Raw genomic sequence first — 26,272 nt, forward strand, 5'->3', positions numbered from 1 at the left:
AAGTGAGTGAGCTCACTTGAGCGAAAATTTTTTTTAAAAAAAAGTTGATCGGCATATCACAGACCCATGATTATACTGTTGGTATACTTTAGTGCTAATTAGCATTGATCATATGTATGCCTTGTATGAGGTCTTTCATCAAAAGTATTTAATATGATGTGAATTCACATTTACACATTACCGCAAACCTCTGGGACATTAGCGGTTGTGTTTGTCATGATCATAACATGTACCATGACTATTCATAGGACTGGCCAGAAAGTATTCTTCTTCTGCCAACCTGCTACACAAATGGGCTATCTCACAGATTACACCTGTTGATTTCTTACCATGGTTGAAAGAGAACATCAATGATTTTCAAAGACTTCTTATGTAAGCCTACCTAAATCAGTTTCAAGATTTAAATCTCATGCTTGTTTTTCTGTTAAAAGCTACCTTCTCATCAGAGTAATGTTAGGTGGTTATAAAGTGGGCTTTGTAGCTTCATTTACAGACATTAAAGCACAACCACCATCATGAGTCAGTGATCATCTTCATTGAAGCTGTCATTATTTAGTGATGTAGTTGTCATTGCTATGAACGCAGCCCTGGAGTCTTTCTTATGCCTTCATTATGATAAAACTGCACTGTGTTTGTCATCAAACAGAATATCACATGACCACTGAAAGAATTTGAGTAAGGTTTCAAAATATAAAGTCCAAGTATAGAATACCCTCAAGCAATGAGACGGCATCTTCTACAGCAGGGAATGATATTCAAGTACAGCAGAAAGTTGTTGGCGCTAAAGATTTCCTGCTTCAAACAGCTGGTAAAAACTATTTTTCCTATAGGTATTAATACTACTCAGCCATGCTTCTGGGGATGAAACAGAAAAATATCTTGCAATCTGTGGAAAAATGTCATTATGATTATTATTATTATTTTTGCTTTGGGATTGCCAATTAGCTTTCCACTAGCTCTCTCTGTTGCATCTGGAATCCTATCACATGCAAGTGGCAATAGGTTTTCCACCAGCAGCAACAGCCACACAACGTTCAGTGTCATCCACGCTATCAAAAAGAAGTTTGTTTTCTCTTAAATTATTAGGACTTTCCTGGCTATGCATCTTGCACCTGCCTACATAGGATCTTGGTAAGCCTCAGTCTCATCAGGCTCTGACAACTGTAGTTGCACATTGCTGCTGTAACTGTTAGGTCTCTTATGATTGCCACCCCCCCCCCCCCCTCACTCGTTTATGAAGAAGAGGAACAACTGATTTCTGAAGCAGTTACTAGTCCTACTTTGACTATGAATGCTATCTGAATTCTTCCTTTTCCTTGCCCACTGTGTGGCAGAACAGTCAGGCCTTGATGTTTGTCATTTATGTAACTGCTGTCAGTGTCAGTACAATGACATTTCCTTGCTTTTGCAGAAGAGAAGGGCAGATAAACATCTGTCATGTAGAAAATGAACATATTTTGTTTGAGCTTGAGACCAGTTCCGCTCCTCTTCTCTCCAATCTCTCTCTCTCTCCTCACACATTTGATTTACGGATTGTGTTTCCAGTAAACTGTCCCTTGGGATAATTTTTAAACATTATCTTATGAAATCTGTAAATCTAATTGGGAGGAAAACGTGTCAGATTTTCTTTTCTTCTAACTGGATCTCTCTCTAAAAGCCATCTATCGTATATGAACTTTGTATTCAGAACAGAGACATGAAAGAGAAAATAAACCAAAATCATTACTTTTGTTTTAGAATGCAATTTTCACTAAATATACTTCTCTCAATAAAAATGAAAAAGAGTCAATCTAAAATGTTTAAATTAACATTTTTTGTCCTCTTTCAATTTTAGTTGCACAAGACAGTTTTGTGTAACTTTTAGACCAAGGCTTGCACTGTAGAATAACATTTAGAGAAAAATGATATGGCACCTGCAGACCCTACTTCGATTATACTATCAAATCGCTGAGTAATTGAATGGTACTTAAGCCTTCTTGTGCTCAAATTTCAAGACGATAAGCTTTTGAAAGCCTGGATATTAATGTTTTCGAAAGTCTGAGCATTTATGTCCATGTTCATCGTGTTACGCAGTGTTGATGGGTTATTGTTTCTAGGTTCAGTGCGTCTGCCATAAAAATAGCAGTAACTGGATAGGAAGGGTGGTGAACCTTCTATTTTTATAGTACCATACAGTGGATGTGCCTAGGCAGTTGTAGTTTAAATTGAAAAAGGAACAAGAAATATTCTTGAATAACATTGACTTTGCGATACCATTTTACATACAGTCATTACGAGTTGTCAAAACATGTTGATCATTAGCTAACAATAGAACAGATGCACAAGAATCACAAGAACGGTACTATAGTAAATTTAGTACATTTAAAAACAAAAAGAAAAAAGAAATGGAACCGGAAATCTTATTAGCAAATTACCATATGGCTCAAAAGTACATGGCACCACATACCTTTTCTAATGATGTAAGTTTCTTACCCCAAAATGTTTACACAGTAAGAAAAAACACTGGTAGCATTAGTAGCTATTTACAGTATTTAGTATTTACATTATTTAAACAGATTCTGCCTTTTGGTTCCTCTTTTTCTGATGTATATATATGTTGGCTACCAGAGGAGGTATCTATGCATGTACCCAACATACTGTACCCAACATATCAGGCCTACATTCAACACGACAACCAGCATTCATATTGCTGTGGCCCCTAGAGTTCTTTTTCTAGATAATACTGCGTTGCTATGTATACCTGAAGTAAGATATTTCAAGTGACATAGTCAATGTACATGTTCATATATCCAGGTATAGCAGTATAATATTCAAAGGGACCATGAACTCTGAAAGTCTTCCAAATATTTATGCCCCACATAAAGTCACATCAATATTAATTGACATCATTGAAATTAGAGAGAAGTAGATATATACCAGTCATAACTCTGAGTGGAAGGCATAGTTAAAAAGAACTTTCCAGAAAGGCATTCATGAGATCTGAGGCATACTAGCTGAAAAATAATTACCTGTTAACAGATATTCTATACTGTGGTTTTACAATAAGATTCAACTTTGCTGTCTGGACTAGTGATTGCTTATATAATTTCTGTTATAACACTGTTTCTCTGAGCTACTAGTTTTGACATGCTGTACACTGGCCTGCTCATTCCCGAGCTTGCACTGCATGATGTAACATCAGCTGTGATGAAGAAAATAAACCCTGTGAGAGAAAGAAATGTTTAATATAATTTTCCAATGTGATATGTATGTATGCTTCATCTAAACTCTGTTAAGTTAGCCAGCTGCTATGATGTACAGTATAATAACTGTGGACACCTTCTTTATAGGGGGGGAAATAAACTTCAACCGTCTTCCATGTCATAAAAATAGATAGGTTTTTAGCTTAGTTGTAGTTCAAAACATGCCAAGGCATGGTTATTTGATAAAAATAATCTAATTTTAACTTCAAAGTAAGTTGCCCATTAAGCAACAGCTACATTCTTGGGAAAACAAATCTCTTCTTTGTTGCAGAGAGTTACAGGTACTGAAAACAAGTTCTTGTTGTTTTTGTTTTTCTCTCAAACATGCAACAATTTAATGAACAGCACCCCAAATTATATTTTATTCTGTCCCTTTGGCACCGGATCCAGCACGTCCTCTTCTCTGTGGCCAAGTCAGAAACCTGTTCCAGAATTTTGTTAAACTGGTGAATACTAGCCCAAGTTCTGGTTATCCTAGAATTTGAAGACACGCCTGTAATTCGGACACAAATACAATATGGAGGGTGGAATGGTAGGTATGCTTTGTAAACAGAACAAATGCATCCTTCACAGATTTAAATCAGGAAACTAATATTCAGAATCGTACAACAGTCACTTCAACTCTGCAGACTGTGAAATGCAGTGAGGTTGGCCTGAATTATGCACACTTTGCTTTGAATCTCACAGGTCATATATTTACAATTAACTTTCCCTCATCAATTTCTTTCCTTCTACTTCAACTCCAGGACATTGGAAGAAACATTTCTGCCTCCTTTCACTTTCATCTCCTGCAGCTTCCCAATGAAAAACAAAAACAATGAAGGTCAAAGAAAACAGGATTCCTAAATGGGGCATTTCCCCATTTAGACGCTCATGTTGCTAGGTTCTCCGCATTTATGCTTGACATCCGAATCTGAGAGCTGCTCTTGCTCAGAATGGACAGCTGTGTCCCCCCGTTCACTCCGCTGCTCGCCAGAGATGGATGACGATGTTTGAAATCCACAGCAAAATACCGGTTGACTTTCCAACTCCGCCATTTTCTCTTTATTTCTGATTGCACCTTTAGGGAGAAACTTTAAAAGGTCATTTTTTGATGTACTTTGCTGTTAGGGCACATGCTGACAAGCAATAAATAATTACAGCTGATCATCAGACAATCTGGTTCTTAACAATGCAATAGACTAGGAAGGCATAATCGCAGCCAGAGGAAGGATAGCTCTGATTCTTGGAAGAGATTTTTGCTTAGCAGTTTAACACTTCTAATTTAACCAATCTGTGATAATTTAATTTCAAATTTTAGTTCTTTTTGATTGTCTATATTTCTCATCAAAGCTGAAGAGATGTTTTTGAAAGAAAGGTTTCCTTAGAATAAGCTTCTTCCTTGTTTTAGAAGAAGTACATACTACAGTTTCAAAGAGAGGTCTCAATTTGGACTGTTTTCTAGGGATGGGGTTGGTTCATTTCAACTGTTTTTCATTTGATGTCATCTCATTTTGTTTTCCAGTTTATTATTATGAAATACAAATAATGCGTGCTAAAATGGAAAATGAAAAACAAATGTTGGTGATTTTCTTTTTCTAATGACACAAAATACAACAGCCTGTTTAGCTGTATGTTTCATGTCATTTCAAAATGAATGCACATCTCTATTTTTCATATTCTCTGCCAATATTGGCTGGTAGCCACCACAACAAATTTGGAAATGGGCAGGTTAAGCATTCCTTCCATTGCATTGTACTGCGTAGAGATGGACAAATGAATCATGATCAGCGATTGCGGTCATAAACCCCATCCTCTGGGCTTTTATTGGATCATGATACCTGAATTGAATTCTTTTCAAAACAAACAGTGGTACGAACCAGAAGTGGCCATTTTGGTTTTGCTTCATTAACTCCAAAACAAATTGAAAAGGACCCCCAAACCCCTGAACATGTTCATTTTTATTCATTTCTGAAAATGGCATGCATTATTTGCAAATAGTACTTGCTCTTTTCTGAAATGAATACAAATGAAATTAGAGAAAAAAAACAACCCTCAAAACAGAATAAATTTGTGCCAAAAATGGCCTAAAAATATAAGAAACCAATGTAAACAAAAATTTCAGCTGTACATATCCCCGATACCTGATCACTTACTAGGAGAATATAAACTCAGCCATACTACAAACTCACTCATTTCTGAAGGGGCTTTGTCAGTTTTGCATAGTTTATATTAATGTTAGTAGGCTAGTGATAGCAGCCCAACAAAACCCACCAAGAGATGTGCACAGGCATGTGCTTTATTTCTTTTTTTCCTTCTTTCTTTTTTTTTTTTTCCTTTTGCTTATTTCATTTCATTTCCTCCTTTATCCCTTTTACCCTTTGTTGCTTTGAAATTTTCTTCATGGGGAAGGAAAAATCCTCCTGCTGATGAGACAAGTACAAATGGTACTGGAAGAACAAAGCCAGCAGTGATGTTCATTTCTGACTATATAATAGGGATGTGAATCGTTTTAGGACGATTAAAATTATTGTCCGATAATTTTAATATCGTCTTAAACCGTTATGGAACACAATACAATAGAGATTCTAACGATTTATCGTTATAAATCGTTAGAATCGTGAGCCGGCACACTAAAACCCCCTAAAACCCACCCCCGACCCTTTAAATTAAATCCCCCACCCTCCCGAACCCCCCCCCAAATGACTTAAATAACCTGCGGGTCCAGCGGCGGTCCGGAACGGCAGCGGTCCGGAACGGGCTCCTGCTACTGAATCTTTTTGTCTTCGGCCGGCGCCATTTTCCAAAATGGCGCCGAAAAATGGCGGCGGCCATAGACGAACACGATTGTACGGCAGGAGGTCCTTCCGGACCCCCGCTGGACTTTTGGCAAGTCTTGTGGGGGTCAGGAGGCCCCCCCCAAGCTGGCCAAAAGTTCCTGGAGGTCCAGCGGGGGTCAGGGAGCGATTTCCCGCCGCGAATCGTTTTCGTACGGAAAATGGCGCCGGCAGGAGATCGACTGCAGGAGGTCGTTCAGCGAGGGTTCCGGCGCCTCGCTGAATGACCTCCTGCAGTCGATCTCCTGCCGGCGCCATTTTCCGTACGAAAACGATTCGCGGCGGGAAATCGCTCCCTGACCCCCGCTGGACCTCCAGGAACTTTTGGCCAGCTTGGGGGGGGCCTCCTGACCCCCACAAGACTTGCCAAAAGTCCAGCGGGGGTCCGGAAGGACCTCCTGCCGTCCAATCGTGTTTGTCTATGGCCGCCGCCATTTTTCGGCGCCATTTTGGAAAATGGCGCCGGCCGAAGACAACAAGATTCAGTAGCAGGAGCCCGTTCCGGACCGCTGCCGTTCCGGACCGCCGCTGGACCCGCAGGTTATTTAAGTCATTTGGGTGGGGGATTTAATTTAAAGGGTCGGGGGTGGGTTTTAGGGGGTTATAATGTGCCGGTTTTGCGATTTTACGTTTTTTCGATTTTTTACGATTATTCACGATTTTTCACGATATTTTACCCCCCCCAAACGGCAACAATACGATTCCCTCCCCCTCCCAGCCGAAATCGATCGTTAAGACGATCGAGGACACGATTCACATCTCTACTATATAATATGGAGCCAGCCATGGCCAGTGCCATTATGCACAGCCTCAATCTTTTGTTACCATATACATTGAACTCAACGGAGGAGCAGAGGCAACTGGGAATAATTCCTGCCCCTTGAAGAAAAATCCAAATAATGAAAAAGCTAAGAGGATGCAGGGGAGTTTGGAGGATGTTTTTTATATTATTTTTCTAGTGGTTGGTGGCATTATTCTTGGAAGGAAAATGAAAATGAATAGCATTTTGTTTAATGTCTTTTTATTTCATTTTAAAAGTTAAATGAAATGAATCAGAAAATGCCATTATAATTTCCCATTTCATGTAAAATGAATGTACATCCTTACTTATGATTGCAATTGCTGACCAGGATTATTTTGCCCAGTGCTCGTATTTACAGACAATCCAGTCACATGATTTGTTTATATGATGTTCATTTTCCAATATGCTCAAGTCATAACAATTCAGAAATATACTTGTAGTTTTCTTTCAGGGAGACTGATATTTTAATTAACAAGCTTCCTTCATTCCCAGAGCTGTTATTAAGAGAGATTTTTTCATACACTCTATGATATTGATTTGAAAAGGGTTTTATACATGTACACAAAAAATGGGAGAAACTCCTTTATAAACCAGGTTTAAAATTCTAAAAATAAAGGTTTGATTCTGCAGGTTATATATGGGTAGCTCAGGGAAATTTGTGGGTGCTTTTACTTCAGTAATCAAGTCATTATAGGTTTCTTCCTACTGTCAGAAGACTGCTCATGGTCATGTATATTTTAAAACTCCAACTGTCCAACAGTCTGAGCCATTCCATCTTTTACGTTGAGCTTACGCCTAACTATGTGCTTTTACTTTAGAAGGTACAGAACATGTTATTTTTTGAGGCTATCTAGTTAAAATCATAGGAACCAACTTTTGAAAATAATTGGGGGTGATGAACTCAACACAAATTACAAGTCAAAACAGATCACAGTGGGTTGTGATTGTGAGTGACCAGCCTGGATTTAAATATGCAGAGAGGAGCAGGTAAGGAAAATTCAACGTCCCATCAGTCATTCTTCTCCCCAACCCTGGCTCGTTCCCACCAGTCATCTCCCTGCTGCTCCATATCCTCCCTTAAACCATCCACACCTTAGTCTCTTCCCCTTTCCTCACCTGTCGCCACCACTCTCTCCCACACCCCAATCTCCTCTTCCTCATCTCCCTATCTTTTCCTCCTCCTCCCTCCTTACTCTTTCTGTACTCTTAATTCCCCCCCCTCCTACATGAGCATACATTGAATTTTATAATCCAGGGAAGGGGATTTATCAACCCCCTGATCACCCCCTTCCTCTCTATCCACACAGATCAGTTCCAAGTCCTCATCACCTCTCTCTTTCTCTTTGCCCTTCACCTTACCACTCACAGCCCTTTGTCCTCTCTCCAAATCTGTAGAGCCTTTCCTCTTCTCTTGGCTGCTTTTCCCTCCTCATAGTCCAATATGTCCCCTCTTTCACCCTTCTCTTGTCTCACAGCCTGTGTCTACTCCTCTCCCTCAGCTACTCTTCCAGTCCCTCTTCCCCTCCCAGTTCCTCACCTCCTCCTCCTCTCCCAGTCATAATTTCCTTCTTTCAGATCCTTTTCCATACCCTCATAGTATTATTCTCTTTCCAGACAGTGTTACCTTTTAAACCATCTCTCATCCTCTTTATAGCTCTTCTGTCCCTCTATCAGCAGGCTTCCCCCATCTCCACTTTACCTTAGGAAATCTGTCAGTCTTTGCTACTTCTCTCTAGTTCCCCTGTAAACATTTAGTCAGATATTCTAGAGCTAGCCACTAGCCAGTAGGCTGAAGGGGAAGGTGGGAGCAGTAGCTGAAAGACAAAAGTGCACTGCCTGACTTCCTCTGCATCTAATTGGTCAGACATTCCACAGCCAGCCAATAGGCTGCAGGAGAAGGTGGGAGCAATAGCTGTGTTGTGGAACAGCATTGCATGCATTCCACTGCAGTCCTCTAGTTGGGCATTGTTCAGCCTGCCAATAGTCTACAGGGGGAAGTAACAGCAGTATCAGTGGAAATGCAGACAATTATTTCTTTCCCTGAAACCCATTGGTCAAACATTCCAGTGTCAGTCAAAGGGCTGTAAGTGGAGGTGACAGCAGTAGCTTTCTTACTGCTCTCCCCCACAGCCCTACAGCCCTGCGGCATGGAGCTCTCAGCTCTTCCAATTTACAAGACTTGCTCTGAGTGGGAGTAAATAAAGGACCCTTAGGAATAAAGGAGTCAGAGAAAAAAAATATAAAAGATGATTTTCTAGGTCGGTGAGTAACATTTTTGTGGCAGGGTTAGAGGCAAAGCAGAACCAGGTTCTGCCTCCTAAACACTTTGAATATATATTTTTTTAATCTTCTAAATATATGTAAGGCCCCTTTGCTTTAATTAAATCCATTACACTAATCCAACGAGATGGTATGATTCTGCCCAGGCCTTGGAATAGCTCCAATGGCATCCAACATCCTCTTCTTTTCTTCTTCAACTGTCGCTGTCCACTGGGGTCGCGCTGGAATTAATTAACTCTGGTGCAGTCACCGCTAGTAGACAGTGCCATTTTGATGTATGGCACTGTATATTAATGCTATACATTAGAATAGCACCTTCCACTAGGGCGAATGTGCCAGAGTTTATTAACTCCAGAATGATCCCAGCAGACGGAGTCAGTTGAAGAAGAAAAGAAGAGGATGTTTGACACTGTCATGGCTACTCCAAGTCCTGGGCTCTGGGCCTGGGTCTGACCCTAGGCTGAGGCCCAGGCATCGGGACTCTTCCTCCAAGAGAGCCCAGGCGTCGGGACTCTTCCTCCAAGAGAGCCCAGGCATAAGGCCATGGTCTGAGCTTCGGCATAGGCTGGCTCATGCATCGGGACCCGGTCTGACCGCATCCGCAGATACCTGATAGATCAGGTAAATTTGTTCAGTCAAGGGGGCTTGGCTGAGGCCTGGCATCATGCACGGGCCTAGGCCTTGGCCCAGATTCAGGCCTCTATCCATGCCCTAGGCGAGACCACGGATTTGGACCTAGGTCTAGGCCTAGGCTGAAGCACCAGCGTCACACTAAGGCATAGGCTATGGCCCCTGCTTTGGGCCTTAGCCTATGCTCTAGGTGAGGCCCTAGCCTCGGGCCTAGGCCTTGACCATATACATTCATTTAAAATGAATGCAACAAATACAATTTGTTTCATTTGGGGGGCCCCGAATGAAACGAATTGGCTTTATTCATCACATTTGTTTTAAACAAATGCATATCCCTACTGTTTGAAGCAGATTATATCAAATATTTAAAAACACTTTAAATAGCAGCTGAATATTCCATTTTACAGTTGTAGATAATTCAGGAATATACAATATTCATGAATGAACAAACTTCTAAACAATAATGAAGCCCATTATTTTTGTAGCTGTAATGAGCATGAATAGTCAAAATAAATATGACTTTTTCTTTATTAGCTAAAGTGTGGCCAAATGTAATTATGCTTCTAAACTTCAAAATAAAATGAAAAAATGAAAAGCTCTATGTGTACATTAAACACATGGCTTGCATATGCTGATCAAATAATGAGGGATGACCTATAAATTGGATTATATTTGACTCCCAGAATTCAATTTGCAGTCACATGCAAATCTGCCTACAGGCATACCAAAATAAGATCTTACCTCCCCATTCAGAAAACAGTACAGCACTGCAACAACAAAGCCCTGAAAAGTTGGAAGAAAGAAAGAAAGATTGTAAAGTCTGGGCACTTAGCAAAGCCATGAATCAAATGTGAGGATGGTTAACCATGGGAAAGCATACTGGACTCGATATTCACCTGGAATGATCCCAGTCCCAGCTCAAACACCAGCCTCTCCCGTTTACTGACATTCTCAGGAGAAAAGGCAAAGACAGTATAGTGAATTCCGAATAATGGGATTAGCAGCAGTGTGGAGCGAGCCAGCCTCCTGTTGCAATAAATGAAAATGACATTAGAAGGGCAATACTTACTCAGTTTTCAAAGCAGACGATTATTTAGCAGTGTTGCTAACATTTTCTAACATAAATAGAAATACAGCACATCTGCTTGCCCTCATTGGTGGTCATTAGGGTTGTGCACAGACATTGATTTTTTTTTTCATTTTTGTTCACTTTCTTTGTTGTTTGTTTCTTTTCGTTTATTTATAACAAGAAAACCACACAGCAACCACAATTTAAAAGAAATTTAAAAAAAAACAACACAAAATATCAGCCTCATCCCCCACTAAAAATATAAACATTCCCCCAGCCCTCCTTCCTGATTGCATTTCCCCTCCCCCAGAACCCTCTTAACCACACTGATGTTCTTCACGGGGCAAGTGTGATCCCCGGGTCACTGCTGCTATGATTAGAAATGAAGCCAGTGCACTAGCTACGTGCCATTTTAAATTTCATACATACAAAATGGCACTGGCCTGAATGTGGCTGAGGTCATTTTATAAGACAAAATTTAGAATAGAGCTGGTAGAACAAGGTTGACACCATTGCTAATTTTGCCATGCAAAATGGCACCAGCTAGGTCCAAGCGCAGGCATGTGCGATTTTGTATAGAAGAAATGAAAAATGGCGCTGACATGGGTCTGCTTCTGCCGTTTTTAATTAGCTGAATCAGCGTGACAGGTATCGCTAGGGATTGTTTCTATGTTAAGAACAACTGTGTGCTAAGAGGGTTTGATGTTTTCAATGAATGCATACTCCCAGGGGCCATTACCATTTTATTGTCAAGAAGATGACTAGGATTTGACTTGTATACTGCTTAAGCTTGTAAATCTTAGTTTCAAATTGTTCAGTTTCTAGGCTCTCCTATACATTTTAGTGCTCCAAATTTCATGTATTTATTTTTCAGGAACTCTAATTGCAAAGCATTTATGTTGATCCCTGTAAAGTAAAGCTCTGATTATTCCATTCTGCCAGCCAATTGCAATAGCATCTAGTGCTAAGAGAATACAGTAAAACCTAGGAATGGTGTCTGGAGATATGCTATCTTTAGCAAAATAAAGAATCCAACTGCGAACAAATTCCACATTCATTCATATCAAAGCAAATTTCAGTTACGGGAATATATGACTTTCAGGCACAGTATAGCCTGATTCAAAGTGACTTAATTTTCTCTTTCTTGGTGCACCCGTTAGAACATTAAAAAAAAACAAAAACATTTAGGGACAGAGTTAAGAATCAAACAAATATTATATCCAGTTCTGAAGGCCATACCTCAGCAAGGATATAGAAAGGGTACAGGTAGTCTAGAGAATGACTACCAAAATGGTGCAGAATCTACACCTAAAGCAATATGGGATGAGACTTGGGCCTGGATTTATCAAAATGCACTAAATATTGCATGTGATAGGAAAAGGGGCCTGTTTTATGGTAATAGGCAGTTTATCACAATTTGTGCTAATACCTATGCAAAGTGAGCATAAACTGTGATAACTTTTTTACACTTTGTGATAAGTGCCAGAATTGTTGTTTTTCCAACATACAAGCACTTGGGGGACCAGCCTAGCTGTCAGGGCCCTTCTACAATGAGAGAGAGAGAGAGCACCTAGCCATAGGGCCCCTCCACCTAGGTAGGTATTTATATCTCTATAGGAGGCCCACCTAGTAACTCGAGGTGAGGTTTAGATATTAGTGTAGGGGTTAGGAGCCACTTTATTCAAAGTGAGATGTACGAACAGAACAGTGCTCTCTTGTGAAGATTTGATGATCTTTGGAGTGAGCAAACTCACCCAAAGATGAGATTTGGGCAATGTTCTCTCAACCTAGCTTGATGTTCTAGGAACTTCTCCAAACCTTTTTTAAACCCAGTTACATTAACAGCTTTCATCACGCCCTCCAATTCCAGAGTTTAATAATGCGTTGAGTAAAAAAATATTTGCCTTAAATGTATCATCTACTAAATTCACTGAATGTCTCCTTGTCTTTCTACTTTTTAAAAGCAAAAACAACCAGTTTGCATTTACTAGGGATGTACAGCAGGGATGGATTCATCCCATTCAGTATTCGTATTCATCGGGACCCAAATCCATTGCATCCATTCTCGGGGGACCCCAATCCGTTCATTAGTTACATATGTATTTGTTTCCCAAAAATAACCCCATCCCAACCCTTTAAATTTAATTTACTACAACCCCCCACCCTCCTGACGGCCCAAGATTTGCTAAAAGTCCCTGGTGGTCCAGTGGGGGTCCTGGAGCGATCTCCTGCACTTGGGGTGTTGGCTGATGGCCAGTGCCATCTTGTGGTCCTACCATGTGACAGGGGCCCACCAATGGCACCGGTAGCACCTGTGACATAGTAAGGGCAAAGGCTATCGGCACCATTTTGAATACTGGCAGCCAATGGCCCGAGTGCAGGAGATCGCTCCAAGACCCCTGCTGGACCACTAGGGACTTTTGTCAAGTCCTGGGGGACGACCTCCTGGGGGGGGGGATGACCTCCCCAAGACTTGCCAAAAGTCCCTGCCATTGGTCGGCCCCTGTAACATAGTAAGGGCAAAGGCTATTGGCGCCATTTTCAAATACTGGCAGCTGACGGCCTGAGTGAAGGAGATCGCTCCTGGACCCCCGCTGGACCACCAGGAATTTTTGGCAAGTCTTGGGGGGGGGATTCCTGACCTCCCCAAGACTTGCCAAATGTCCCTGGTGGTCCAGCGGGGGTCCTAGAGCGATCTGCAATCAGGTCATCGGCTGTCAGTATTCAACATGGCGCCGATAGCCTTTGCCCTTACTATGTCCTAGAAGCTATCAGCGCCATTTTGAATACCGGCAGCCGACAACCCGAGTGCAGGAGATCGCTCCAGGACCCCTGCTGGACCACCAGGGACTTTTGGCAAGTCTTGTGGGGGTCAGGAGGGTGAGGGATTATTCGTTAGTGATACATTGTATTCGTGGGGGTTTGCCATACGTTTCATGACCCCCACGAATACAACGAATATGGCATATACATTGCAGATTGCCAATACAGATCTCTGGGGTACTCCACTATTCACTTTTCTGCATTGAAAAAATTGATCATTTAACCCTACACTCTGCTTTCTATCTTTTTTCTCAATCCAAAGTAGAACATTGCCTCCTATCCCATAAGAACATAAGAACATAAGAAATTGCCATGCTGGGTCAGACCAAGGGTCCATCAAGCCCAGCATCCTGTTTCCAACAGAGGCCAAAACCAGGCCACAAAAACCTGGCAATTATCCAAACACTAAGAAGAACCCATGCTACTGATGCAATTAATAGCAGTGGCTATTCCCTAAGTATGATTGATTAATAGCCATTAATGGACTTCTCCTCCAAGAACTTATCCAAACCTTTTTTGAACCCAGCTACACTAACTGCACTAACCACCTCCTCTGGCAACAAATTCCAGAGCTTTATTGTGCGTTGAGTGAAAAATAATTTTCTTCGAATAGTCTTAAATGTGTTACTTGCTAACTTCATGGAATGCCCCCTAGTCCTTCCATTATTCGAAAGTGTAAATAACAGAGTCACATCTACTCGTTCAAAACCTCTCATGATCTTAAAGACCTCTATCATATCCCCTCTCAGCAGTCTCTTCTCCAAGCTGAACAGCCCTAACCTCTTCAGCCTTTCCTCATAGGGGAGCTGTTCCATCCCCTTTATCATTTTGGTTGCCCTTCTCTGTACCTTCTCCATTGCAACTATATCTTTTTTGAGATGCGGCGACCAGAATTGTACACGATATTCAAGGTGCGGTCTCACCATACAGAGGCATTCTGACATTTTCCGTTCTATTAACCATTCCCTTCCTAATAATTCCTAACATTCTATTTGCATTTTTAAATGCTGCAGCACACTGAGCCGACAATTTTAAAGTATTATCCACTATGATGCCTAGATCTTTTTCCTGGGTGGTAGCTCCTAATATGGAACCTAACATTGTGTAACTACAGCAAGGGTTATTTTTCCCTATATGCAACACCTTGCACTTGTCCACATTAAATTTCATCTGCCATTTAGATGCCCAATCTTCCAGTCTTGCAAGGTCCTCCTGTAATGTATCACAGTCTGCTTGTGATTTAACTACTCTGAATAATTTTGTATTATCTGCAAATTTGATAACCTCACTCGTCGTATTCCTTTCCAGATCATTTATATATATATTGAAAAGCACCGGTCCAAGTACAGATCCCTGAGGCACTCCATTGTTTACCCTTGTCCACTGAGAAAATTGACCATTTAATCCTACTGTCTGTTTCCTGTCTTTTAACCAGTTTGTAATCCACGAAAGGACATCGCCTCCTATCCCATGACATTTTAGTTTTCGTAGAAGCCTCTCATGAGGGACTTTGTCAAACGCCTTCTGAAAATCCAAATACACTACATCTACCGGTTCACCTTTATCCATATGTTTATTAACCCCTTCAAAAAAATGAAGCATATTTGTTAGGCAAGACTTCCCTTGGGTAAATCCATGTTGACTTTGTCCCATTAAATCATGTCTTTCTATATGCTTTACGATTTTGATCTTGAGAATAGTTTCCACTATTTTTCCCGGCACTGAAGTCAGGCTCACTGGTCTATAGTTACCTGGATCGCCCCTGGAGCCTTTTTTAAATATTGGGGTTACATTGGCCACCCTCCAGTCTTCAGGTACAATGGATGATTTTAATGATAGGTTACACATTTTAACTAATAGATCAGAAATTTCATTTTTTAGTTCCTTCAGAACCCTAGGATGCATACCATCCGGTCCAGGTGATTTGCTACTCTTTAGTTTGTCAATCTGGCCTACTACATCTTCCAAGTTCACAGTGATTTCGTTCAGTTCGTCTGAGTCATCACCCCTGAAAACCATCTCTGGAACTGGTATCTCCCCAACATCCTCATTAGTAAACACGGAGGCAAAGAATTCATTTAGTCTTTCTGCAATGGCCTTATCTTCCCTAAGAGCCCCTTTAACCCCTCTGTCATCTAATGGTCCAACCGACTCCCTCACAGGTTTCTTGCTTTGGATATATTTAAAAAAGGTTTTATTATGAGTTTTTGCCTCTATGGCCAACTTCATTTCAAATTCTCTCTTCGCCTGTCTTTTCAATGTTTTACACTTACCTTGACAATGCTTATGTTTTATCCTATTTTCTTCAGATGGATCCTTCTTCCAATTTTTGAAGGATGTTTTTTTGGCTAAAATGGCTTTTTAATTTATCAAGTGTCTCTTATAAAGTACTTTGTCAAACTCTAGTCAATATATTATGGTCCTTTTAATAAATTATTAAATTCACATTTGACTCTCACTTCAGTTTATATTTCCATAGAACAATTATTACTTTGATATATGATTCTGCCTTGACTTGTTTTTTGGTATAATTAGAATAATTCAATTGTGTTACATTTTGCTGAGGATTTGTATTTGAGTTGTATGTGTTGTACTTTATTATGAATAGTTTTATTTTCCTTGTTGACATAGGTGGCATATAAATCAGGAAATAAATAAACTAGATTTAGGCAAAAGCTTAGGAAAAATACTGTAATAACTTTTGTACTTTTACAAGCTTTCATTCACTAGATGTCATTATAGATTAATTAATTCTGAGATAATTATACCAGTTTCCAATCTGCATCATATCAATGTAGTGATGTCACTGGAGTGGATTTGAGTGTAGCTAATATGCTAGCATATAACCATGTATGGAAACTTACAATAATGAATTTGTGATTCTTTCCAACATAAAGTTGAATTTTAAAAGCCCTATGTGTGTTACAGGTGGGAGATTCATGCAGAAGTTGGGCCAGAGTGTGCCACACAGATTTTAAAAGGCACATGAGCATGCGCGTATCTCCTGCTATGCGCACAGAGAAGGTAACTTTTAAACAGCTGCGTGGGCACACATGTATGCATGTATGCCAGCTTGCGCTAATGGACACGGCCATTTAATAAACAATGCACGTATATGCACCTGGTACAAAACAGGCTGTACGCACATACATGTGTGCACAATTTTATATGGGCATGCACATGTGAGCGCAAATGCTGCCTCTACTGCATAAAGTGGGGGGATTTTAAGAGTCACATGCTCCGATGCAATTACTACTTTCCCTAGATCATTCCCAGTTCACACAGGTAAAGGATAGGATTTCTTAATCCACCCTGTTATTTAGCCTTCCTTTAACCCTGTTAGCTCTGACTTTTAAAACTCACTGACTAGCCTAGATTTTTTTATTTTACAACTTACACGCAATCCATATCAGAAATAAAGTTACCCAGTAGGGGACCTCGGCATGAGCTTGTGCATGAAAATATTTATGGGCTGGTTTCATTCAAAAATCCTGGAATGCCCCATGCAGACCACGCCCATTCCACACCCCGTTTTTAAGAAAAACATTTTATGCGTGTACCGAGAGATAAGTGCTTACTCGCAATATGTGCGGTGCACAATGGCCCAACTTCTGCACGTATTTCCCAGCTTTGGTGCACATAGAACTTTTAAAATTCACCTTAAAAATTATTTCTTAAAAAAGGGCCGGTTGTGGGCACGGTATGGGTGGGACATGGGCATTCAAGGATTTTTTTTAATGAAACCAGTGCATAAATACTTATTTGCACAAGCTTCCCCTGCTGCATAACTTTACTTCTGATATGGATGGCATGTAAGATGTATAAAAAACAAATATATGCTAGACAGTGGGGTTTCTAGGGTCAGAGCTAACAGGGTAAAAGGGAGACTAAATAACAGGGGGGGGGAATTAGAAAGCCTTATTCTTTACCTGGGCAAACTGGGAATGAACTGGGGAAAGTAGTAATTGTGTCAGCGCATATGTCTCTTAAAATCCTCCTACTTTACGAGGTAGAGGCAGCATTTGCATGTACATGCGCACGCCCATATAAAATTGTGCACACATGTGTACTCGTACAGCCTATTTTTTTTTTACCATGCACGGATATACCCGCGTATGTTATAAAATGGCTGCATCCAATAGCGCGAGCTGGCATACTTGCGTACATGTGCGCCCGCGCGGTTGTTTAAAAGTTACCGCCCTAATGTATAATGCAAAAGATTTGGGAGTTTTCTCTTGCTTTGCTTTTGCAGTAAGAACTCTCTATTATGCATGCTATAACCAACAATTTCCTAATAACAAAGTATACACTAATTATTCTACACAGAAAGTCTCCTTGTAGTATCTAAGAAGAGAAGGGGCCTGGCAGATAGAACCATATATTTGGGGGATTTGCAATTTACATAGAAATTTTTTTGCCAAAGTCCAACAATGTGTTTGGACATACTTTAGCTTGATCAATTTCTGTGGTTTTCTGAAGATGCAGGAAATTCATTTCTTGAGTAGAATGTATTCTCTTCCAAAATCATGCAAACAATCTGTCTTTCAGTCTTTTTTTTGCACTTTTTGAGACTTCATAACAAACTCTGGTTTTTATCTGCTGAGACAACTGTAGAAATGTGCTATGCTACATTGGCACACAAATAGGCCTATGCAATAAAGTTTAGTATGCAAGCTATGGACCACTCTCATGCATGTTAAAAATAGTGAACTACGCAAAAAGATTTTACAGTGCATATTAAAGGATTCTGAAAAGATAGGGATAGTATACAAAAAAGTGTGTATCCACACAGATAAAAGAAGGAATATCATATGCAAATATGGGGTTACTGAGCTCATGCTGAATAGCATGGTGTGCTCGCCCTATATGATATTTATTGAGTGCTTGTTATCTAAATGCTATTTAATAATTGGGAGGATCTGATGTTGTTACGAGCATAAGTATATTACTTAGTGAGGGCAAGCTAAACAGCATGATCATACTAAACCAAGTATGTTCTTGAGAGGTCTCAGCTAACTAAAATCAGAGATCCTGAAAAATGAAGATTAAGGCCAGCAGATGACCTTGTACAACCATAGCCATTGTCCCTTGGAGTTCATTAAACTTGATCACATATCTCTTTGCCAAACCAAAACAGAAACACAGCACGTTTTTTTATACAAAGTCTTAGAGACATATAAACAGTCACACCAAAAGAGGTCTTTTCAAATCACTGAGAATCTTCATGCAATACTGTACTTCTCACAATATACAAAGCAAAGAGGTTTCATGCTGGTGTGGAAAGAAGTTTCACACTGGTTTGGAAATTGACATGCTTCAAAGTATTGTTATTGGGTAGATTATCAGAATCATCGCTATCATTACTGGGCCCAATATTCAAAATTAAACATTTAAGTGAACCGGATAATCGGATGACTATGCTGTTAGATTTCCAAATCTAACTCTCCTCTTAGTCAGATAAGTTATATCCAGCTAAGTTAGACCTACTCTATAACAAGTCTCACTTATCCGATTAACGAAACTGGATAAGTCTGAATATCAGCACTTAACAGATTAAGTTAACTGGATAAGTAGCACCACCCCGAGCCGCTCATTCTCCATCCATTGACTATCTGTCTACTTAACAGCATAAGTGACTTACCTGGCTAAGTGACAGCCACTGAACATAGCTGGATATTCAGTGGCTACCATTTAGCCAGATAAACTCTACTTATCAGGCTAGGTAGCATTTCAATATCAGCCTTACTGTGGTTAAGAACACAAGAACATAAGAAAATGCCATACTGGGTCAGACCAAGGGTCCATCAAGCCCAGCATCCTGCTTCCAACAGTGGCCAATCCAGGCCACAAGAACCTGGCAAGTACCCAAAAACTAAGTCTATTCCATGTTACCATTGCTAATGGCAGTGGCTATTCTCTAGGTGAACTTAATAGCAGGTAGTGGACTTCTCCTCCAAGAACTTATCCAATCCTTTTTTAAACACAGCTATACTAACTGCACTAACCACATCCTCTGGCAACAAATTCCAGAGTTTGTGCGTTGAGTAAAAAAGAACTTTCTCCGATTAGTTTTAAATGTGCCCCATGCTAACTTCATGGAGTGCCCCCTAGTCTTTCTACTATCCGAAAGAGTAAATAACCGATTCACATCTACCCGTTCTAGACCTCTCATGATTTTAAACACCTCTATCATATCCCCCCTCATTCGTCTCTTCTCCAAGCTGAAAAGTCCTAACCTCTTTAGTCTTTCCTCATAGGGGAGCTGTTCCATTCCCCTTATCATTTTGGTAGCCCTTCTCTGTACTTTCTCCATCGCAATTATATCTTTTTTGAGATGCGGCGACCAGAATTGTACACAGTATTCAAGGTGCGGTCTCACCATGGAGCGATACAGAGGCATTATGACATTTTCTGTTTTATTCACCATTCCCTTTCTAATAATTCCCAACATTCTGTTTGCTTTTTTGACTGCCGCAGCACAGTCAGTGCACTGCCACACTGGTCAGTGCGCACTGCAGGATTTCATCTTGAGCAGTACAATTTGTAGGGGGGCCCATTCCTATCCCCTGGCTAATCACAAAACTAGGGTATCTCCGATACAGGGGAGTGATTAGCCAGTAAACCACCTTCAGTCCTCCCCCTCCCCAAATATACAAAAAAAGCTTTCACAATGCACCTGCAGGAGAGGGGAAGCATGCTCTTCAGCATTCCAACAATACATCTATTTTCATCACAAGGCTAATTTATTTCCAAGCATAGGTTCTCATTGGGCAAAGGTTAGTCTAGGCAAAGGACACGACTGGTATTCAGAGACTTGAGGCTGAAGAGCAGTCTGAGCTTCAAAAGCTTTGCACAGCTGACCAATTACTGTAGTCTGAGTGCAGAACTCATGTGAGGTTTGAGGCTATAGTGGGCTGGTGATGCAGCTGTTGTAGGACCAGCGCTATAGGATGACTGTAGAAAGGGCATGGTCAGATGCCAGTGCCTTTCTCAGTCAGGGTGGTCAGATTCCTTCCTGAGACTCCAAGTACTTGTTCCTTTCTATCCCCAAACAATTCTTCTCACACCAGTCTTTGAAGATTCTTACTGATATGTAAGACGGTTCTGAAAATGTACTCATATCAGTTTTCTGCTCCCCTGGAATTCTCCAATCTCCTTTGCCTCATCTGAAGTACACCAGCTCCCCCTCTTATCTCTGCACTAACAAGCAACTGCCATGTATCAGGCTTATTTGTATACCCTGCTTGGAAGCCAGCAGTTATCCCAGCTAAATGCCTTTGAATATTGACCCCTTGGTGTTCATCTATGCTTTAGTGACACATATGCTATTGTCCGTTAGGCACCCATTACTGCTACGTGCAGTAAGTGTGCAAAGCAAAAGAGCCCCTCATAGCCATCATCTTTCACTTCTTATTTCATATTTTCATCACCATACCATGAAATACCAGGACGAATAGTCCTGTCACACCACTCTAGCTCTTAACTCTCCATCATCTTTCTTTTTGCTCCTAAGATATTCACAAAGTTGTGGCTGACATATGTATGACATAGTGAGGGCAAAGGTAGCGCTGGCGCCATTTTGAAGATTGGCAATACGGCCCGCGTGCAGGAGGTCACTCCCGGACCCCTGCTGGACTTTTGGCAAGTCTTGTGGGGGTCAGGAGGCCCCCCCAAGCTGGCCAAAAGTCCCTGGGGGTCCAGCGGGGGTCCGGGGGTGATCTCCTGTACGCGTGACGTCGGGAGCGAGGAACCAAAATGGCGCCGGCACTACCTTTGCCCTGTCACATGATAAGGGCAAAGGGCCACCGGCGCCATTTCTCTTAACGCAGCTGTGACCAGAGAGAGGGAGATCGCGCCGGGACCCCCCCCCCCCCACTGGACCCCAGGTAATTTAAAACATTTTGGGGGGGTTCGGGAGGGTGGGGGATTTGTTTTAAAGGTTCGGGTGGGTTTTAGGGTTTTTTTTGGTGTGCCGGGTTTCCCGCCCTGCCCCGATTTACGATTTTTAACGATTAAAAAAACAAAACAAACATGACCATCAGATTTCCCTCCCCCCCCCAGCCATAATCGATCGTTAAGACAATCGATCACACGATTCACACCCCTATCAATTAGTCTACCTGTTTGCCCAGTCTATCTCTAGGTCAAGACCCTCATGGATCTTCAGCCTGAACTCCCCCTACTTTACCCTGACCTCCTCATGCATTCCATATTTGACTATAACGAATTTTATTCTCACTTAAACCAGATAATTAGCAGGTGTAAATATATGCAGGTAACATAAGTAAGTACGTTGCTTTGGCAGGTTTTAAAATAGTAACTTCCACCCAGATTTATAAAATAGCATTTACAAGAATTTGTGCTATTTGCATGCACATCTGCAAATTTTTTGCACGTGCAACTCTTTGAACATTCACCTTACTATGTGGCATACAATAGGGATGTGCACGGCTAAAAAAGTTTGTTTATGTTTTGTTTTTCTTTTTCTTTTTTTATATTTTTCTATGTTTACATTTTTTTTTTATTTTTCATCCCAGTTAGTTTTCAAAAAATAATGTGCAGTTTGCAAATTGTGTTCATAGTTTTGAAACAATTTTTTGGGTTTTGAGGATCAAAATTATTCTGTTTGTTACAAAAATAAACAGGGCTTATTCGTCCTAATTTCCATTTTTGTTTCAAACAAATACATATCCCTAACATCCAACACATGATTGACGCTTTCCTGTTATCAGTGAATTCCTATTTCTTATGGTCTTCAAGCATACTGTAGAAATTATCAGCAAAATGCTTGCTTAAAAAGTGTGCACAAAATGATAACCGTAAATTGATTTCGGTTATGAAAACCCCAGATTATTGTGGTCAGTTCCTCTGAACCCAGAACTGCCTAAATTCAGATTTTGATTCTTGGATTTATAGCATGCATGCCAAAATCAAAAAACAAATCATCTGAAATGCAGCAGGAAGCCCATTCTTTTGAGAATTCAGTCACCAGTAGTTTTTGGGATGGGGTTAAGATGGTGTGGTGGGGAGGGGGGTGAGGAGAAGAAAATAGGAGGTAGGAAGAAAAAAAGCCTCTAGGATTAGAAAAGTAATGGAGAGAAAGAGAAAGGCATAGGAACAAGGAGAACAGCAGGGTGGCAAGGGCAAGGAATGGGGTAAGAGTGAGGTAGAAGGGAGAAGGAATAGAAACAGGGAACGTAAATCATGAAACCCCGACATCAGCTTCTTCGAAATATAAGTTAATACATTGTAAAAGGATAATTGTTATTTTACTAAAAAGCAAACCGTTTTGTCAGTTCAAACTTAAAAGAGGCAACCATTTTAAACTGTAAGATTCCTGGCAGGTATATTAGATTATTATGCAGCACCTATGCTTTGATGCTTTGCGTTACATATTATTTAAATTTAAAATTTTTCAGGAAATAGCTTCCCTTTTGCCTTCATTGTAATGTTTCAATTGCCACCCTAATGTGGATAGCAAGAAGTCTGCAAGGAAATGAGGTGAGACCATGTCATGAATGTCTTACGGTGCTTTACAGCAAATGTTCTTACATGTTTAATAACATTTTTTGCAATAAAGAAAAGCCTAGTTGTTAAGAATGATGAAATGTTTCAAGCTATGCCATGCTGTTATCAGAAGAAAAATAATAAACTTGTCAAAAGGCGAGCCACACCACTATAAAAGTATAAACGAGGAATGTGATTTAAATCAGAATAAAACTTGAAAAATATACTACAAAGCATTCTCACAAGTATAAAGTCACTTAACAAAAAAATAGGCTGGCAAAATCAACTCTAGAATAAATCCTTCAATTAGGTGTCATATACAGTAAGTAGTGCAAGATTATCACTGGAAACATTTATAAGTGTATGTGCACAAAATTATAATCATCCACCTACTTTGAATTATCTTTTAGTTATTTTAGGCAAAATACAAAAAATGAGGTCAATATTCAAAAGCAATTTACATAGATACCTTAAGGTTATCCATCTAAATGGCAAAGTTTGAGAATTCAGCCCCTTATTCTGCTAGATTTTAGATGGATAAGTCATTATTCAGCTAAAATCTAGACAGATAAAATATAGAGGTGTTCCAGGAGTATTTTGGAAAGGAGTTAAGGTATCTGGCTAAGGCCTGGATTTATCAAAATGCACTAAATATCGCCTGTGATAGAAAAAGGGGTGTGTTTTATGGTAATAGGCAGTTTATTACAATTTGTGCTAATACCTATGGGGCGGATTTTCAAAGGCCCGTGCGCGCCGGCGCGCCTATTTTGCATAGGCCGCCGGCGCGCATAAAGCCCCGGGACGCACGTAAGTCCCGGGGCTTCCTGTCGGGGGCGTGTCGGGGGGGCGTGTCGAGATGACGCGTTGTTTAGGGGGCAGGGTGTGGGCGTTTCGGGGGCGGCGACGTGGGCGTGGTTTTGGCCCGGGGGCATGGCCGCGGCCTCCGGAACAGCCCCCGGGACCAGACCACGGAGCGGGGCACCCGGCCGACGCGCGCAAAGTTACGCCTGCTTTCAGCAGGCAAAATTTTGCCAACAAAGGTAAGGGGGGGGTTTAGATAGGGCCGGGGGGGGGTGGGTTAGGTAGGGGAAGGGATGGGAAGGTGCGGGGAGGGCGAAGGAAAGTTCCCTCCGAGGCAGGCTGCGCAGCTCGGCGCGCGCAGGCTGCCGATTTTGCGCAGCCTTGCGCGCGCCGACCCCAGATTTTATAAGATACGCGCGGCTACACGCGTATCTTATAAAATCAGGCGTACTTTTGTTCGCGCCTGCTGCACGAACAAAAGTACGCACTCGCGCAACTTTTTAAAATCTGCCCCTATGAGAAGAGCTAAGTTACTGCAAATTGTGATAACTTTTTTGCACTTTGAGATAAGTGCCAGAATGTGATATTTCCTAAATACAACCACTGGGGGGACCATGTTTACTATCAAGGGGGGGGGGGGGGGGGAGAGAGGGAGAGAGAGAGAGCACCTAGCAGTAATGCCCTTACAGTAGATAGGTATTTCTATATCTATGGGAAGCCCAACTAGTAACTCGAGGTGAGGTCTAGGTATTAGTGTAGGGGGTTAGGGGCCATTTTGACATTCAAAGTGAGATGTGCGAACAGAACAGTGCTCTTTTGTGAAGATTTGATGACCCTCGGAGTGAGGAAACTCACTCAAAGACGAGATTTGTGCAATATTCTCTCAACCTAGCTTGATGGACTCTCTATCTGGGTAACATCAAACTAGGTTAAGAGAACATTGCACAAATCTCATCTTGGGTGAGTTTCTTCACTCTGAGAGTAATCAAATCTTCACAAGAAAGCACTGTTCTGTTCATACGTCTCACTTTGAATGTCAAAGTGGCCCCTAACCCCCTACAATAATACCTATACCTCACCTCAAGTTACTAGGTGGGCCTCCCATAAAGATATAAATACTTATCTAGAGTGAGCATATTATGGCTAGGCTCTCTCTCCCTCTCCCCTGACAACCTGGATAGCTAGGCTGGTACTCCAGGAGCTTCAAAGCTACTAAAACATGCCTTTGAAAACACATCACAAAATGCAATGAAGCCTTAACACAACCTATCACACAATCTAACACTACTGGAAAAAGGTGTAGCTAAAATCAGCATTAAAACCATACAATAGGACTTTTCAAAATGGTTAACCCACCCCTATCCCCTCCTCTTTTTCAGATTTACATCACACCACACGTCATGGTGCTATAGCATGCATTAAAGGCATTTTTTAATGCATTAAGGGCTTATTGCTTGCATTAACAGCACTTTTCACATGCGATAAGCCCTTAACACATGTGAAAACACCTTATAGCATTTTGATAAATGACCCCCTTTAAACTATAGCTAGCTAACAGGATCATTTATCAAAATGCATTAGGGTGTTGTCACGCGCACTAGGGCCCTATCACCTGTGATAATGCGTAATACACGTGAGAAATACTGCATCGCGAAATGCGTATGCAATTTTAAAATTTTTATTCAACTAAGAGAACTTAATTGAAATGAGGGTCAGATAACATAACATGCAATAAAGTAACATACACTATTGTGGATTTTAACTACATCTTTTTTCTTTATGTTATGCCTGCGTTAGCAGCCAAAAGGTATTTATCGCAAATGATGGTGAGAGAGAGAGAGAAAAATCATCTATGGAGCCTCACTTACATTTGAATTTTTTATAACATTGTAAGAGGTGGCATTATGAACTCAGGGTGAGGTTTGTGGGGGTGGGGTAGGTTTTGGGGTGCAGTTTTACCTGCATAGTCATACTTACGAACAGAAGAGTTACCATCCGTACAAATCTACTCTTCGTTCATCTTTCATCACTCCAAATCATATAAATTCTTCACAGATGGTAACTCTGTGAAAAATGATGAATCTAGGGGTAGTTTTTCTATCTGGACTGTGCCTGAATATGAACTTCATAACTCCTAAGTCAGTGCATTGGTGTCTTTCCCTGTTTGGACTGCTTCATATATCGATGACTTCATTATGATTTGGAAGTGGTTGGTGCAAGAATGAGATGCATTTACATTTTTGGCAATTCAACTTGAATCAAATCTATGATTCAACCATTTTGCAAATGCTCATTCTGTTCT

The 26,272-nt window shown here is 40.9% G+C and overlaps 1 protein-coding gene across 1 annotated transcript in view; it reads right to left on the reverse strand.

Moving 5' to 3' along the window:
• Positions 1 to 235: 235 nt before the first annotated feature.
• ADCYAP1R1 (ADCYAP receptor type I) overlaps positions 236 to 26,272 on the reverse strand; it is a 596,453-nt gene continuing 570,416 nt past the window's right edge. Inside the window, exons 14-16 of the mRNA XM_029588349.1 lie at positions 10,667 to 10,796; positions 10,512 to 10,553; positions 236 to 4,302 (exon numbers count right to left, since the gene is read on the reverse strand). Of these exons, the coding sequence (XP_029444209.1) occupies positions 4,114 to 4,302; positions 10,512 to 10,553; positions 10,667 to 10,796 (361 nt within the window). The 3' untranslated portion in view covers positions 236 to 4,113. The remainder of the gene's footprint in view (positions 4,303 to 10,511; positions 10,554 to 10,666; positions 10,797 to 26,272) is intronic.

The sequence above is a fragment of the Rhinatrema bivittatum genome, chromosome 2, assembly GCF_901001135.1.
Source record: "Rhinatrema bivittatum chromosome 2, aRhiBiv1.1, whole genome shotgun sequence".
NCBI classification, from domain to species: Eukaryota; Metazoa; Chordata; class Amphibia; order Gymnophiona; family Rhinatrematidae; genus Rhinatrema; species Rhinatrema bivittatum.